We start from the raw sequence: 17654 nt of genomic DNA, 5'->3' as shown, positions 1-17654 counted from the left end.
TACCAGGATGCTCGGGACTCCCATGTGGGAGATGTTCAGGAGAAAATCACAAGAAAACATGTTCATATATAACAAGGTTCTTAGAGAAAATCAGTAGCCCACATTTAGCTGATGGCTGGGCCTCAGTTGATGTGTTTTCTGTAGTAACTGGTTTTGTTATCCTCTCTTCCTTCCTCCTTTCCTTCCTTCCTTTCCTCCTTTTTTCCCTCCTTCCTTTCTTCTTTCCCCCATCTACTTCCCTCCCTCTCCCTCTGCCTTTCTTTTCTCTTTAAATCATAGAACTTGTGTCACTCACTGTTTATCTACGTAATTTCTGGACCGTATTTACCCTTCTGTCTGTGGGACTTTGTTTCACACAATAGAATTTCCTCGAGTCCACCTCTTATCAGGCTGGTCTCAGGTAGCTGTGAGTAACGCAGCCAGTTGATCCAGGGCAGTTGTGGGTCTGGGAGTGACCCCCCAGGGCAGGGACCTCCAGCGGCAGTGGGCAGTGCGCTGGGCGGGGCTAGAGCCAGAACTCTCCTGTGACTCTTAGTACAGTCAGGGCTTCTGCTGGGCAGGGCCAGCTGCTAATCCTGCCAGACGGCCACCGGGGCGGGGTGGGGGAGTGGGGGTGACAAGAGACATATAGGTGGCGTCTGCTGGTGAGAAACACCTAGTACAGGTGAAAGGGTGGCGGTGAGAGGAAGTTCCCACCGGTTGAGTTCTTAAAGCCATGAAGACACAAGAAAAATAACAAGGAGTGGCCAATTGGAGTCTTTTGGACTTGCCTGGAGCTCCACCCTCGTCCAGAGGAAAAGCCCCTCGGGAGCGAGGCGGGAGCATCAGACAAGCGCGAGAAAAGCGCCTGTGCGCGCTTCACCTCTGCGCAGCGGGTGCGGGGCGGCGACCTGTCCTTTGGGCTGGCCATGGCGGCTGCAGGAGCTGTGCGCTCGCGGAGTCCAGCCCTTGGCCTTCCGCACCTACTGACCCTAGCGGTGAGCTCCGGGGACCATCCCGGGGACGGGGAGAGGGACGTCAGGGCCGGGGCGGCTGGCCCAGGTGGGGTCACCGGGTCTCGCCGCGTCTTAAACTGCAGTTGTTGGAGGCGAGGGAGGGCGGCAGGAAGCTGAGCGACCCGGGCGCCAAAGTCCCGCAGGGGAGGGAGTGCGGCTGCGAGCAGTAATAGGCACGCGCGGCTGGAGACGGGGGCGGATCGCGAACACCCAGCCAAAAACCTGGCCTCGGGGTTCCCTGGGCAGAGCGGGGTGCGCCGGGCTGTGCCGGGTCTGGAGCAGGTCACTGGAGCCCTGGATGCCCGCCATCCTGACTGAGGGCAACTGTCCAGGGGGCGACACTGAAAGCCAGTATGGTGTCCTTGGGGTCAAAAAAAGGACTTGTTGCTCTTGAGGGTTCTGGGCTAGGGTTGGGATTCGAGAGAGCTGTGAGAGTTGGAATGAAGGAGAGAGATAGAGTCTGAACTTGAGATGGGCAGACAGAGGTGACCACTGGTCCCCTTAATCTCTGAAAATTGAACGTCCTGTCTCTGAGATCTTGTCCTGGGAGGAGTTTGGATTCTTCATCTCAAGTCTGCTCAGATTGATTCCCCTTTAAGAAGAAAAAACAGCCAGGACCTCTGTGAGGTGGGAGGCAAAAAAGTGCCTCCTTTATTTGGGGCAGGACTGGATCTCTCCAGGAAGCCAGAAGACTGGAGAATCACCCCAGGGAGTAGGACTTTGGAAAGTCAGGGATAAAAAACGCCCCAGATTGTAGTTTTATATGGGTCCCTTGGACAAGGAAAAGTTCCAAAGAGCAACCAACTTGCTAGTGTCCTTTATGTCTTAGCCTGCAGTGGTAGGCTCAAGCTGTCTGTGAAGAAGGAAGACTGGGTATTCTCTCTCTCTCTCTCTCTCTCTCTCTCTCTCTCTCTCTCTCCTCTCTCTCCTCTGTGTGTGTGTGTGTGTGTGTTAGGGCGTCTCTCTCTCTTTTTCAAGGGATTCCTGTGTTTTTAGTTATTGAAAATGTGGTTGGTTACTGGATTTAGTTTCAAGGAATGAATGGACTTTAAACTTTTGATCACAATTTCCAGGGGCAATTCATGAACCCAGGTAGGGATAGGTACCTCACAATCAACATTTTATGGCTGAAGAAACAGCCTAGGGCAAACAACAGTCACAAAAATATGCTGCCGATGACAAAGAATGAACTTTGCTTGGTATCTAGTGAGAGAAGTTGCCACTTCCTTTCATAAGGCAGGCCTTATTCTTTGAAAGAAAAGGCATGCTTAGTTAACTGTGTGGCGTAGCCTTGCCCAGTGCAAACCCGCACACCTTAAAGGCGCTTGCCTCAGACCCTTTAAAGAGGAGTGGAAGCTGTGGGTGAGTTAGGCTGAAGTGAAATCCTCACTCCCAATCTCTCTTAACTTCAGAGCCCAGGAATGGGGGCTGGGCAGGGTGGGGGTGGGTTATTCTTGTTACTGGCATTTTGCTTTCAAGTAGGGCAGTGTGGTGTGAGTCCCCTCAGGTTGCTCTGAGCTCCAGTTGGGTGCATGTGAACAGGGCTGCGCCAGCGTGAGAAGTTCGAGGTCTGCTGAAGAAGAATACCTTTTTTTGGGGGTGTAGCCCTCTTCACATCTTCTGTTTCCCACACACTCAGGTAAACCCTTGACATTCCACAAGTCAGCTCCTCTCCACTTCCTAGCACCGCCCCACCCCATAGTGTCTTAACCACTGGAACTTTCTTCCTGAATGCCCCAATGGCGCTTTGTTCTCTGCAGCCTTCTAGGATCTCCCTTGTCAAGTTCAAGTGATACATTCTATTCTTCACATAATTCTACTCTATGGTTGATTCTTTGTTCTGGAAACGAACACCTTAGAAAAAACTCACTGACCCTCAGAATCTGACTCATTAACTTGTTTCTTCCCCCCCCCCACCCCTTTTTGTTCTGTGTATGAGTTAAAGTCATAACATGAGATCTTCCGTTTTGACGGGGTTTTAAGTGCACAGTAAGAGAAAATTAACTGCAGACACAATGCTGCACAATAGCTCTCTGGACGTTTGTGCCTTACACAACACAAACTGTGTAGCTGTTAGGTCGCGGAGCCTCCTCTTCCCACTACCTCCTGATTATTACTTTTGTCTGTTTGGCCACTCTTTTTCTTACTTGCAAATGCTAATTTTCTGTGAGAGCCTTATTCTACGCCTTGTTTCCTAGAATGTCTATACATATCTCTCCTCCCCCCCCCCCGAGGTAATTTCATCTACTTTATTCTTTAAAATATCACATTATCCTAAATTCACATAGCTTTTTCAGACATCACTTTTAAACAAGACTTTCTATTTCTACATACCTGTTCTGTAGTGTGCCATTTATTATATTCCAAAATGTTTTTCTTTTGTTGTCAAAGATTTCAATAAATAGAATTCCTGTGTGTCTTGATCCTCATGGAAAAGTCTAGAAGCTTCTTTCTCCTCATTACTCCTCTTAATCCTTTATTGTCGAAATAAGTTCATCTTCAAAGATATTGCATGGGTCTGTTTGCTGGTATCTATAGCTTCTGCTGTTGGCTTTTGTTCTCCCTAAGAATGTCTCAGTGGATAAACTTGGCTGTGTACCGGTCATACATGAGCAGGCATATTTGTGGTGGGGAGTGCCAGAATTGGAAAGGACAAATACAAAGCCAATGACTCTTATTTTGGACCTGTTGTCCTCTCGAAACAGGTTGTATAGGGCTAGACAGAAAGCCATTTAGTAGTTGATGTCATGTTACATCAGTGGTTCTCAACCTGTGGGTCGAAACCCAAAGACCATCCAAAAATCGCAGATATTTACATTTGTGTTTCATCACAGTAGCAAAATTACAGTAATGAAACAGCAATGCAAATAATTTTATGATTGGGAGTTACCACAACCTGAACTGTATTAAAGGTGGTAACATTAGGAGTGTTGAGAAACACTGTAGCATCTTTAAGAACAGCATCAGTGTAAGAATTATTGAGATTGACTTTGAGGCTACTTGAGCTAGGCAGAAGTTTTGCAAAAGACAAAATGGAACCCATACTTGATGCAAAACACCACAGGAAGCTCCAAGTAGACGAACTTAAAATGCAAGGGGACACCATGTGGGTACCAAAGAAAGATGGTGAGTCCTGTAAATTTTCAGGTAAGAAAGCCTATCTGTGACCCAGATTTCAACTTTTCCAAGTTGGGAAAAGCAACAATATAAAAACAAACAGAATCTCCAAAGTTAAGAACACAAAAATAAAACCAAACGAAACCAAACATAAGAGCATAAGCCGTTTTAAAGGCCATTATAATACATTAAAAGGTTCTTGTAAGTTGTGAAGAAAAATTCTTGTATCAACAAGGACAAGACAAATTCTAGAAGTAAAAAAAATCATTAAAATATAAGAAATATAAAGAAAAATGAGGTAGAAGCAACATTGAAATACCTTTTCACACTTAACAGTGTTTGAAAACATGCTATGTAGGCAAGAATACGATGAATAGAAAACTAAAAAAAAACTATCAGTGACAAGTGACTGTAAATAGAACAGGTGCAGGCAGGCATGGTATTTGTCCTTCGTAAATCATGTAACTAATACTTTTGTATGCACATACTGATACATGGTCTTGTTTATTTGCTTTTAATGTCTACATATCCTTGTTCTTCTTTTTCATATATTTTCCTGCGATTCAGTTCATTTAGCTCCAGGAAATACTGTGTTGAGATTTTATGGGGGTCATAAAATTATAATTTAATTTAGGATTAATGTATGTATGTTGCTGATTTTTCTTACTGTGGACTTTTCTTTCTGTGTAAATCTATGTATCTGTTTCGCAGAAACGTGTTTGGCTTTTTTTTTTTTTTTTTTTTTTTCCTGAAATAGGCAGGTCTTTCAGGGGAAGCCATGCAGGAGAGCATGGTGCCCACAGTCAGGAAGCAGAGGGCAGTCAGCCTTGTAGGCGTCATACTGAATTTACTTCCTGGCATTTCCACACATTTCATTGCTTTAGAAAGCAACTTCTTTTATACTATATGGCTGGTTTCATTTATGGACAGGAAGAGTAGTGATAACTGTGTTTTAGCAGCTGTTTCTCGAATGGCAATTCATTGATTGCTTTGCTTCAGTTTTGTAGACAGAGTCAAAGCAAATGCAAATAGAGATATTTTTATTTTTCCCTCTTGGCAAGCTCTAGCTCTTTTGTATAAGTTTTTTTTTTTTTTTTTTTCGATATGATTTGAAGCACCTTTGGTGACCTTGGAAAACCTATTATGTTTCTGGGTTTGGTGATGATATCATCTACTTTTCTGGTTGCTGTGGACAGATCCCTGACGAGAAGCGATTAAGGGAAGAGTTTATTTTGGCTCTAGTGTGAGGCTACAGTCTCCTGGTGGGAACGTCGTGGCAGAGGAGTGAGGCATCTGGGATTAGACCACATGGGTGCTGGCATTCAGCCTGCTTCCTCCCGCACCCCTGCCCTTGAAATGGGCTCACCCGCATTCAGGATGGGTCTTCCCTCTTCACTTAAACCTCTTGGAGATGTCTTCATACACATAGACAGGGGTGTGTGTGTCCACTAAGTCAACTGAGGAGGAACCGCCACAGTGAGGCTGCCTCCCATGCTTTCCCTGTGGCATGGTGCTAATAGTATACGAGACATTCGTTTACTCACGCCATGGATTTGAATGCGGATCTTAGACCCATGCAAAGGCCACATTAACAGTGGCTCTATCTCTTATGGCAGGTGTAATGGGGAGTAGCTTTCTGTACATTGTAGGTGTATCTCATGTTTCATTTCCCTCCCTCTCTGTTGAGGCCAACAAACCAGAGCCTATCTGAGCAGGTCAGAAGTTAGTTCTGACTCTTCTTTCCTGTTGTCGGTGTTTCATTCTTATCTGTACACCACGCCCTTCAATTCTTTGCTACTTTGGTCAGTTCTTTGATGCTGTATGATGTTTCAAAATCATGATGCTCATCATTGCTAGTTAGTTTTCTCATGACATCCCCTGAGTTTTCTTTCATGTCTTCACTGAAATGAAAGTTCTTTCCCCCGATTTGTTTCTCCCCAGTGTTCAGACTTAGCAAGCTCTAATAGAAACCTGCTTAGGCAGTTTATTTACTGCGGACAAATCTTTTCTTTTTGGGGTGGTCACTTTTTTCAGTGCTCTGAGAAACATCCAGCAAAAAGATGTTAAAGGAAAGAAGATGTATTTTGGCTCAGAATTTTACAAAGCCGTAGTCTGTGCTTAACTGATGCCATTGCTCTTAGGCTCGTGCAAGGCAGGAACATCATGGATGAAAGTCATGGTGGAGGAAAGCTGTTTATTTCTTGGCAAGCATTAAGCCAAAAGGAAAACAGGAAGGAGGCAGGACAGGTTCCACCATTCACAGACTCACCTCCAGTGACCTCCTTAGGTGAATCAGGAGCCAACACAGACTTTCTACCACCTCCTAACAATGACATTCAATGAAATGTTCATTTATGGTTATCGATTAAGTGAAGCCCACCCCATCCAGTTACCTGTCATGGATTGGATGTATCACCCAGAAAGCATGCCTTTGTGGTCCCAGCTCATTTGCAGACCATAGCAGCTCCTTAGAATGTGTGAAAGAAAGTGCACATAGGTTGTTGACATTATTCAGAAAGTGTTCACACTTCCTCTTCAGGATCACTTTCATTTTTTTCTCCTTGTGCTACACGTATCAGTCACTACAGCAGTGATTCTCAACCCTCCTAATGTGGTGACCCCTTAATACAGTTCCTCGTGTTGCGATGACCCCAACCATAAATTTATTTTCGCTGCTACTTCATAGCTGTACTTTTGCAACTGTGATGAATCATAATGTAAATATCTGTGTTTTCAAATGGTCTTAAGCGACCCTGTAAAAAGGTCACTCAACCCCCTAAAGTAGATGAAACCCCCAGGTTGAGAACCACTGTATGATAGATTTCTATTTAGGTTTCTGTCCTTCTCCTATCGTGACTGACTCATGGCCTCTCCTTAGTTAATCTCATCTGGTTCCTGGATGAGGCTGACTCTCCCTGCTGCCCTCTACCAGCCTGTATTTCCCTGCCATGGCATTTCCATACTGTATTGAGCTTACAAATATGTCTTATCCTGGGGTTGAATTTTCATGCAGATCATGTTTCCTGCTAGGTGTCTACTATATAGTAGATAGAGCTTTAGTGAAATTTGTTGAATGTATGAATGAATGCAGGTCAGGGACATGGTTTCTAGTTCTTGGCCAATTCTTAATTGGGCCTTTCAACACTTATACCACTAAGACTTCAGAGCAAGTATGAGTCTTCCTTAGAATGCTGCTACACTGTTACAGTTGCTATCCTGGCCCCTTCCCAGCTGTCTTCTGACTTGCTGCCATGTAGTCAGCTGATTGGCTGCTTGTGAGCACCAGATAAGGCCACTCTGCAGCTCCATGGTGCGTTGCTTTCCTTTGCAAACAAAACCTGCATTTCTCACCATGTCCCTTTACATCCTAACTAATAAGTTCCAGACTGTTCTTTAAGTATAGAACTGGTTGTTCCCTCAGTTCATCTAGACTCCAGCCTTCTCTATCATCTTTCTCTGCTAACTGCTATCTGTCTTGGTGGGGTGTGACATTTGTGTACTTGTCTATTTGTTCATTGGCTCATTGCAACACAATCTGTTGAGGGCAAGGTCTTTGCTTTGCTCACTTCTGGGGCCTGTGAGTCAGCTTAGCACCTCCTTATCCCTGACTGGTGGTTGAATAGATAAGTGTTAGTTGAGTGAATGAGATATTCTTTGTCAGTCTCCTTGAGCTCCAGTCTTTAAAACGTCTGGCTCTGTCCCTGCTCCCTTGGCTAAGCAGCCTGTGAAAAGTCCCTTCTTTTACTTTCAATTTAAGTCTTTCTTTCTTTCTTTCTTTTTTCTTTTTTTTGTGGGGGGGGCAGGGCTATTTCAGTTTTGCAAAGAAAATATGACCTCTGCCTTGTTGGATCTCTCTCCTGTGTAGTTTAAATTGGATAACTACAGCTAGATTAAGAAAGATTTCAGCATAGTGCTGGTTGGTTTCCTTGCTTTTGGTCAACCATTTTGGTGAAATGAAGAAAACGGAACTGACAACTTTAAGAAGCACCCACAGAAAAGGTTCACAACAGAAACAAATTTGGGTTTTCATATGAGTGACCAATTGGAATTGGCTCTTGGTAGATCACTAAATCATTTAAAGTATTCTCTACGATGGCCTTAGCTGTCAGTGAGAAGGTGTGTCTTCAGAATAACATCCCATGTTTGTGTAATCTCATACATAGATCTTGCCCACCCCTCCCGTGGCAGCCACAGTGCCTTTCAGTAATGGTACCCAGGTTTGGTTCAGCAGACTATTGCTTTGGCTCTGTAGCTCCTGGGATAGTGAACGTTTGTGGAAACAAGTGTGATGGGATGGTGAATTTATGTTTTTCTCTTTCCTATGTGTGTTTGGTACAGTCTTACATGGTGCTGGTGGTCCTCACTCTGCTGTCCCAGTCAGTGACGATACTAGGAAATTCATTTTACCAAACAAAAACAGTTCTGAGAAAGGATGTGGTGCCCGAGCATACAGTGGCTTGTAAAGAAGAGAGCCAAGGGGGCCTGTTACCCTTTGGTCCAGCTCCTTCATATATTTCGGATTCCTAGCACATATTTCTTATTTTGTTATTTGAAGTTAAATAAATTTTGTATAACTAAACATATATTTAAGTATTTAATGTTTCTTTTATGTAATTAAATGGATATTTCTATGCAGTTGAGACTTAGGTAAACTCTATTCATTAGGTCCTGTCCTGTGAGTGTGTGACACTACTTTGTTTGTTCTAGATCCTTGCGCTTGCCTGCGATGCGTGTAAAGAAGTGACCCTTCAGGTCCCCTCTGAACTACCTGCTGAGAAATTTGTTGGCCGAGGTAAAGATGAGCTGCAGTGTCTGATAAGTCCTAATGTGGTGTGCTTTGTTAAAAGTCACTGTGATGTTTAGGACCATGAGGGATTCATGATTAACAGTTAAAAGTGAATAGTGCCGTCATTTTTAACACACTTTATAAAACATCTTTATTGAAAAATATGATACCCAAAGAAGATAAAAAGATTAAGTTCCAATAATAACATAACTTTTGATATTTATATTGCCCGGAGGATATTTTATGTGCTAAATATGTTTTGAGAAATGGCATTAAAATTATTTCTTGAGTTTTTGACAATATTGTGTTTGGATTTTCATCAGTAAGTGTTTTTATATTTCACTGCATTTTGCTTCCACCTCATTATTTATTTATTTATTTATTTATTTATTTATTTATTTAGGTGTGCTTGGCATCAAACCCAGGCCATTACACACACCGAACAAACAATCTACCTTGAGCTATATCTTTAGCCCCATGTACTTGTTTTCACCAATCAATTCTTTATTTTACTTATTAAGTAAGTGTGTGTGCATTTGTATGTGCATGTGTACACACACAGACACACACAGGGCAACCCCCCTTACACCTACTGGCTTGACAATTCTTTATAAGACTTGGTTGTATAAGGTAGAAGAAATCAACCCAGTGTGACCATATTATGATAGCTATTACGATAACTGTAGTCTCTAACAGCTAATTTTAATTAAGAAGAAGTTTTTTTAGTGTTGTGTCAAGTGTTCATATACTAGAGTTCACATGCCTTTGGTTCAGGAGAAATATCTTTTTAAACAGGTGTAAAACAAGCATTAGAAGCAGTACGTGTGTTTAGGGAGGACCTGATCCACATAGTCTCATATATGATTTAAAAATACTAAATATTAATGTGGTTTAAGTGTGTCGCTCCCCTTGCACACGCGTACTGTATGTACTTTTGAACTCTGTATTGCTAAAGTGCCTGCTGTGTGTATTTCCTTAGTGAACCTGAAGGACTGCCTTACATCGGCAAATCTAATTCATCCGAGTGATCCTGATTTCCGAGTCTTAGAAGACGGTTCTGTGTACACAACCAGTTCTGTTGTTTTGTCCTCGGGCCAGAGAAGCTTTACTATATGGCTTTTCAACTCGAACAGCCAAGAAGAAAGAGAGCTATCTGTCCACTTAGAGGGTCCAGCAGAGGTAAATGAGATCGTATGCGGGGAGTGTAATGACGCTGTCTCTTCAGGGTTAACTGACATCTCCAAGGAAGACTTGGGATAGTTTGGGTGGGAGGTAGAATGAAAGACATGGGTCAGTGGTATTTAGTGAAGGAGAGGGGGTTGGTTGTGCAACACATGGCGTTACAACTTGTCATCCATCTCATTTGGGATAAGCTACACTGAGAACTTGAGATAGGACACAAGAGACACTTTCTGAGTTTTGGAATGGATTTCCAAAAACAAGGTTGGAAACTCTATCTCTTGATTAAATCTTTTTCCTCAAGTATATTTGTGTTAAAGGGGGTCTCTGGGTCTTGTCTTCTTGAAGAATTCAGTCAAAAGACATAGTTTAAGGGAGGTTTGGGCCATGTTTGTGCCTATGGATTGTGACACCAAACACCAAAACAACCTCTCCTCAGTCCCTGGCCATTCTTCAGTGAAGTCAGAGCACTGTCACCAGATTTCTCTCTTTGTTCTGACAGATGTCTGTTGGTCCCCTGGCTCTGGCTAGTTGCTGGTGAGTGGATTCTGCTTATGCTAAATATGAGCCATCCCCGTCATTCTCATTGGATCTCTGTCCTCTGTGTTCCTGCATGACAATGTGGCAGCAAGAATTTGCTTTTCAGTGTTGTATCCGTTCTTCTAGCCCATCTTTCTTTCCTCCATATTTCCACCGAGGTATTTTCTCAAGAAGATGCATAACCACAACAAGAAGTCGTATTCTTTGTCATTATCACTATTATTTCTGCAGATTAGTTTGGTTTTGAAGCACTACCATGGGTTTACACCTCCCTAGCCAGTCTTCGTGAGAAGAGATACATGTGTCAGCTCTAATGTCTGGGAATAAAGTCATCATTGACTTTAATAATTAAGGCTTACCTTTCTTGTCTTCTAAATCAAGGTACTAAATAAGAAACTGCATGCAGAGAAAGTCCTCAGCCGTGCCAAGAGAAGATGGGCTCCTATCCCCTGTTCCATGCTGGAGAATTCTTTGGGTCCTTTCCCCTTGTTTCTTCAGCAGGTATAGTTTACTTTGACTGCAAATATTTGTCATTCCCATTTTAAAAAAAATCATTAATAGTTATTTAAAAATAACTTTGTGAGGGCAAGTATATCTTGAATGCTTGTCTGTTGTGCGCAAGACTTTGATTCAATCCTTAGTAATTAAAAAGATGTAAAATAGTTGCATGTGAGTATCTGAATGTAAGGCTCAAGTAGCATGTTTCAATATACATGTGTAAGTATTTCTTAACAGATATGTACACATTTTTCAGGTTTAGTCATGCAGTCTATAAGAACTGTAAAGTACATTTAGCATTCTAATGCATGTTTCTTTAATTTCCCCCCCCCCACCCCAAGTCAACTAGTGTATCACATAGGCTTGGCACAGCCTATAAAATCCAAAAATGGATGCCCTCCATAGAGATTAAAATTGCAGAGCTGAAGGAGAAAGACAGGCTTTGCAGTGATTATTCCCAAGCCTGTTTCTTCCCTTCCTCCTAGTTTTCTAAAAGAGGTTGCAGATGTGGTGAGGTCACTGTTTTATCATTTACATCTGTCATTGTACTTAGTTCATATCCATCCTGCTGCTCTTTTTATCCTCTCTAAAAGTCCTCATTTACCAATTCCATTTCTTTTCAAACAATGGTTTGCTTTATCTATGTGTGTACACCTACATGAATTTATGTGCATCACTCACATATAGCCCTGGGGGCAAGGACAGAAAAGGATATCAGATCCCCTAGAACTGGAGTTATGGATGGCTATAGGAGCTGGGAACCAACAGGTCTTCGGCAAGAGCAGGTGGCTTCCCCTACTCCCAGTCTGAGGCACGTTTTCTCCATGTAGCTTAGTTTGTATTCATTTCATTCACCGTTAAGTTTCACCAAGACAGGTCCTTTCAAGCATATCGTGTATTTTTATCGTATTCACTCCCATCCACTCACTTCTTCCTCTCTTTTCTCTCCCACCAGTCTCCTTTCTTCCTCCAGTCCCCCTTCTGCTTTCATGACCTATATCAGTGGTTACATATATTTTACATGTATATATACATACATAAGTATAGGGTTATGGAATATATACATATACACATATACACACATAAATATATATACATATATACACATGTACATATACATACACACAAGTATTTGTGTGTATGTCTACAGTCTAGATTCCTAAACTAGAGAAAATGTGATGTTTGTTTTTGGACAGGTCTTGCTCCGCAACCTTGGATTGGCCTTCTCTCCTAGCTCTGCTTTCTCTACTTTCCCTAGCTGGAACTACAGGCATATGCCACCATAGCCGACAAAAACAGTTTTCTAAAATACTTTGCCAAATGCAACTTCATCTCAGGATCAATCACTCTTGTACTGCTATATTTTCTAACAGAAAAGTCCCAAGTGTTTTGTTCATGTATGTAATGTTCAGTCTTCACAATATTATTTCATTAAAAAAAAATTCTGCTATAGGACTTTGCAAGTATTTTGTTTTTGAAAAATTTTAAGTCATAAGTTCTTACTCTGTTGCTACATTTTTCTAATACTGAATAAGACAGGGGACTATTGTTTATTCTAGTAACTGGCAGTGTGATAGCATAAAATACTCGTGCCAATTCTGCCGAAATGAAGATCCGTCTCATGTTTATATCTGCTTTCTAGATCCAATCTGATACGGCTCAAAACTACACCATATACTATTCCATCAGTGGCCCAGGAGTTGATAGAGAACCTCGAAACTTATTTTATGTGGAAAGAGATACTGGAAACCTGTATTGCACTGGTCCCGTCGATCGTGAGCAGTATGAGTCCTTCCAGGTAAGGTATAAAGATCATGTTGTGTCTTAGTTTGGATTTCTATTGCTGTGATGAAACATTGTGACCACACAAGCTGGGGGAGGAAAGGGTTTGTTTAGCTTATGCTTCTACACCATAGCCCATCCCTGAAGGACGTTCAGATAGGACAGGAACTCAAACAGACGGTAACCTGGAGGCAGGAGCTGATGCAGAGACTGTGGAGGACAGATGATTACAGCCTTGTACAGCTTGCTTTCTTATAGATCCCAGTACACTATCCCACCAGGACCTTTCCACGGGCAAAGGGCTGGCCCCTCCCCCGTCAATCACTAATTAAGAAAATGCCCTACAGACTTGCCCACAGCCCTATCTTTGGAGGCATTTTCTTAAGCCAGGGTCCCCTCTTTTCAGATGACTCCAGCCTGTGTCACGCTGACATAAAGCTGGCCAGCACAGCAGTTATGAACCTCAGCCACTGTGTAATGTGGTTAAATAAGGATCAGGATAAACAAATAGGCCGAATAGATGTTTATTCAGGGAGAAGTAACTTACAACCTAGACAGATGAACACCAGGAAATTCAACCCGATCCTCTCCTGTCCGAGTCACGCCAGAAAGAGAGCGCCTTTCCTGGCCCCCTCCGACCTCCTTCCACAGGTCACTCCGCCCATGGCTCCACCCCCCAATGGGCGTGGTCAGTGCCACAGAACTATCTCACTACAACTGTGTCTCTCCCTCTCGATTTACCTACTTTTGTCCCTGAGATTTTCATTGGTGCTCTGGCTACACATGAATTGGCCCGAAACAAACAAGTTAAATGAAGTAAATAAAATTCAATTCTGTTAGGTTATTCCTGGTTTTATGATTTTTTTTTTTCCTGATTTAATTTTCCAAAGGGGTAAAGACTTCGGCTGCCCATTTATTTGGTAGAGAAGCTCTTGTGGAATGTGGGTGTCACAGGAACAAAGAGAGGCTCAGCAGTTAGCTGAACCCCAGCCCTTTGTAGTGGGAGAGTTGATCATAGCAAGATCAGGAGGGTGGGGAGTGCTTAGCCAAGCTCATTCAGTCTTCCAGATGTTTCATGGGTTTCCCATGGGAGTGTGTGTGGGACCTCTTTGCCCCTTGGCCGCCAGGTCGAGAGGGGAGAGAGGCAGAGGGGTAACAGAGAGCTTGTATGTGGCCCATGATCACAAACGGAGACAGTCCCGTGGGAGACAGATTTCAGTGAATCAGCTCAAGTTTATTCTACAGTCTAAGGAAGCCTGGGGAGCCTGGGGACAAACCCCAATTTGCACTAAGTGGCACTGTCCTATCACAAGGCTTAATGTGTGGCAGTAGGGTCCTACAGCAGAGCTCCTTAGCACAAGTCTTGTTAGCAGGGGTCTGTGCCAAGCATCAAGATAAAGATCAAACACATGTAGGGCAATTCTATCCAGGTGGGGTCATGTAAATCTGTCAGGTCATTTGAAGTAGGGACTTGGACTTCTCTCCTATCTCTAGGTTAAGGCAGTTATCCCTCCATGGGGGATGTGTGCACAAGGTCCTTTTGTGCACCAGGGATCCATACTGGTTCCACTGTCTGAGGTCCCTTAGACTGCTCAGTCCTTCTACCTGAGACCCATATTCGGGGGGGGGGGGGCTGAGTCAGTCCCATGCTGGATTCCCAGCTATCAGTCTGGGGGCCCGTTAGCTCCTCCTTGTTCAGGTCAGCTGTCTACATGTGGAATTGGGGTGGGGGGGAGGGTGGTTAGGGTGCATGTGAGGGGGCAGAGGGAGTAAGAGGGAAGGAGGAAAGAAGGGAGGGAGAGGGAACTGGGATCTACATGTAAAATAACAAATAAATAAATAAATAAATAAATAAACAGATAAAGATCAACCAGCATTTAGTTTAGAGACAGGCACCTGCTTTAGAGACACCTTTCAGATAAGGTGAGTCCTCCAGCCCAGGGGCGTTCTCCAGAGAAGGGCAGGTAGAGAGCAGGAAGCCTTGCTATGGAGCGAGGGAGTTCCATATTGCTGAACATAGAGAAAGCTGCCAGGCTATGGCACACTTCGACCTCTAAGCTGCCAGCAATGTATCCCAAAAGGAATAGTCCTTCTGCTGTGAAAACCTGACCTCATGTGGGCTTGATTTCCCAGCAGGACTTATTCATCTTACTTATCTCATTTTCCATTATTACACAATGTTGAATGAGTTCTTTCTTCACAAGGACACCAAACTAACTGTATGGACATGCAAGCTCTGAGTTGTGGCGTTAAGTTTAGGGTTGCTACTGTGTGGCTTTCTAAGTATCCATACTGTTCTGCTGTTTCTATGACAGTTGTTTTAAAACTGGTTAGGTTTGCAATATGCCTTATTAATTTAAAAAGGATAAGTTATAAGGGAGCCCCAGAGTCCATACAGGACACACTCAGACACCATATTCTCAGCACAAAGGAGATTTATTACCCACAAGGGGCAAGCATGTCGGGGGCAGTGGCTGCCTCTGGATTGGGCAGAGGTAGACAGCAAGCAGCAACAGCAAGCAGGTATTTCTGCAGGAGTGGGTTTTTAAGGAGAAGGGGGAGTGTGTGCTAGGGTGAGTTGGTAATCCTAATTAGATGTGTTAGCCAAGTAATGAATTTTGATTGTTGGATCATGGTATTCTGTCTCAGGAATGAGTCAGTGATCAAACAAGGGCATGGTCTTTGGGGCTAGCTTTAGGAATATAACCTAAGAACTTTTAACAAAGGGGAAGGAAAGGGTACCATGTTTGCCATGTTTGGAACTGTGTTTGCCATGCTCAGGCCCGCTAGAGCCCTTTATACAATATCTGTAGCCACTCATTTGTTCTGTGTAACACTGCTTTTCAAATGAAAACATTTGTAGGAAATGTTATATGTAAAGACAGCAATGGTGGCACCTAAAATACTTACAGAAAATAAAATAATATCCCAGTGCCAAGAATTTGTAGTGTAAATTAAGAAATATCCAATAGTTTTACTTAAAGTCTGTGTGTCTAAAATAATAGGACAAAATAAAAATCAACATTTTTGGTAAATCATAATAGTGTCATGCTTACAGATGACATACAGCAACATTGAGGAAATTAAAGCTATGCATAAGAGTATAGTAGATCAGTATCAACAGGGAATCCTGTGTGTCTTTCCACATCACAGTCATGTCTGCATGCCGAATCAGTGACAGCATAAGAAATGCTTCAAGCCTGAGTCGTCTCACAGATGAGAGCCAAAGCAATCTGCAGCCACACTGTATTTTAAAGCATCATTTGAGGGATTGCTGAGGGTGTGGCTCAGTGGAGAGAGCATGCCTGATCTGTGTGAGGCCCTGAAATTTGTCCACAGCATCACAAAAACAAAACATGGTTATTTTCTGTAGACGGATTTTCTTGAGGCCGACAGCTCACAAGGAAAAAAAAAAAAAAAAAAAAAAAAAAGGACATGGAGACTTGCTATTAATTGCGAATTGCGAAAACTTGGCTTTGCTTAGGCTTGTTCCTAAATAGCTGTTATAACTTAAATTAACGCATTTGTCTCCATCTACATGCTGCCACGTGACATGTTGCTTTTACCTCTCCTGCATGTCCTGCTTCCTCTCTGTCAGACTGGCGACTCCCCTTGCTTCTTCCCTGAGACCTCACTGTCCCCTAAAGTCCTAGGTAACCTCTTCCTGCCTTGCTATTGGCCAGCCAGCTCTCTATTAAACCAATCAGAAGATGCCTTGGCAAAGATACATCTTCACAGTGTACAAAAAAATTACTCCACAACAGTTTTCACTTTCTCCTGGCTTTATTCACAGCTGACCGCGTTTGCATTAACTCCTGATGGGTATACACCAGAGTACCCACTGACCCTCATCATTAAGGTAGAAGATGAGAATGATAACTACCCGATTTTTACAAAGACGCTATACAGTTTCACGGTTTTGGAAAACAGTGCAGTTGGTAAGTAGCCACACCAACGACACAGGGCAGCTTGGATGGGCTTTGGTTCATATATGGGGCCTCTCTGTGGCCACAGGAAACCAGCCCACGGTGGTGGCATAAATGTGGGTACTGGGAGGAGGTTTCTTCTCTTTCACTGGTTTCCTCATTTGAAAAGCTGCAGTTTCTTAGTTTCTTATCCAGTGAATGGGTTATCTGTAGGCTAGATTATCAAACAGACTACATGCATCCCATTGCCTGGAGAAATAAATTACATTTCTCTGAGAGTAAATGAAATGCTTCTAAGACACACGTCTATAGATGAAGTCACTCAGCATTTGGAGATGTGTCTTCTGAATTCCTAGTGGCAGTATTCTGGGCGTGATCAAGAGTCACTGAGACCAATACAAAGATTTTCTCAGTTTTGTCAACCTCAGGCCCAGATTGATTGGATGTCAGGCTGCAACTTTGGGTACTTCCCTTAGGAAGACCTGACTGAACCAATAGAATTTTTGGCGAGAATGGCTGCAAGTGTTGATTTAAGCACAGGCCTGCACATAGAAAAAGAGCCTAAGAATAATTAGGAAATCTCAGTAGAAGGTCAGAGTTCACAGAGGGACAGTGTAATCATTTATAGGAGCCCGCACAAAACTATGGTAAAAATAGGTGCTGAGGTCACCAGATCATGACTAAAGTGTTATTGGTGTTATTGCATGCATGCATCAATTAACTTGTACAAACCGTGACCCTGATCTGTAATAAAAAGTGCTTCAGATGGGCAGAAAAGAGTGAAATAAGAGACATAAATCGCATGGGAGTTTGTAAACTCAGCAGGAGCAT

The 17654-nt window shown here is 43.1% G+C and overlaps 1 protein-coding gene across 1 annotated transcript in view; it reads left to right on the top strand.

Annotated features, from left to right (window-relative positions):
* The first annotated feature begins 632 nt into the window (after positions 1–632).
* Positions 633–17654, top strand: part of Dsc2 (desmocollin 2) — a 28836-nt gene continuing 11814 nt past the window's right edge. Inside the window, exons 1-6 of the mRNA XM_051202022.1 lie at positions 633–977; positions 8820–8904; positions 9878–10077; positions 10999–11118; positions 12758–12913; positions 16691–16835. Of these exons, the coding sequence (XP_051057979.1) occupies positions 909–977; positions 8820–8904; positions 9878–10077; positions 10999–11118; positions 12758–12913; positions 16691–16835 (775 nt within the window). The 5' untranslated portion in view covers positions 633–908. The remainder of the gene's footprint in view (positions 978–8819; positions 8905–9877; positions 10078–10998; positions 11119–12757; positions 12914–16690; positions 16836–17654) is intronic.

Source organism: Phodopus roborovskii, unplaced genomic scaffold (genome assembly GCF_943737965.1).
Source record: "Phodopus roborovskii unplaced genomic scaffold, PHOROB, whole genome shotgun sequence".
Taxonomy (NCBI): domain Eukaryota; kingdom Metazoa; phylum Chordata; class Mammalia; order Rodentia; family Cricetidae; genus Phodopus; species Phodopus roborovskii.
Note: the sequence above shows the minus strand (reverse complement) of the source record. Positions and strands in the feature narration are given on the sequence as shown.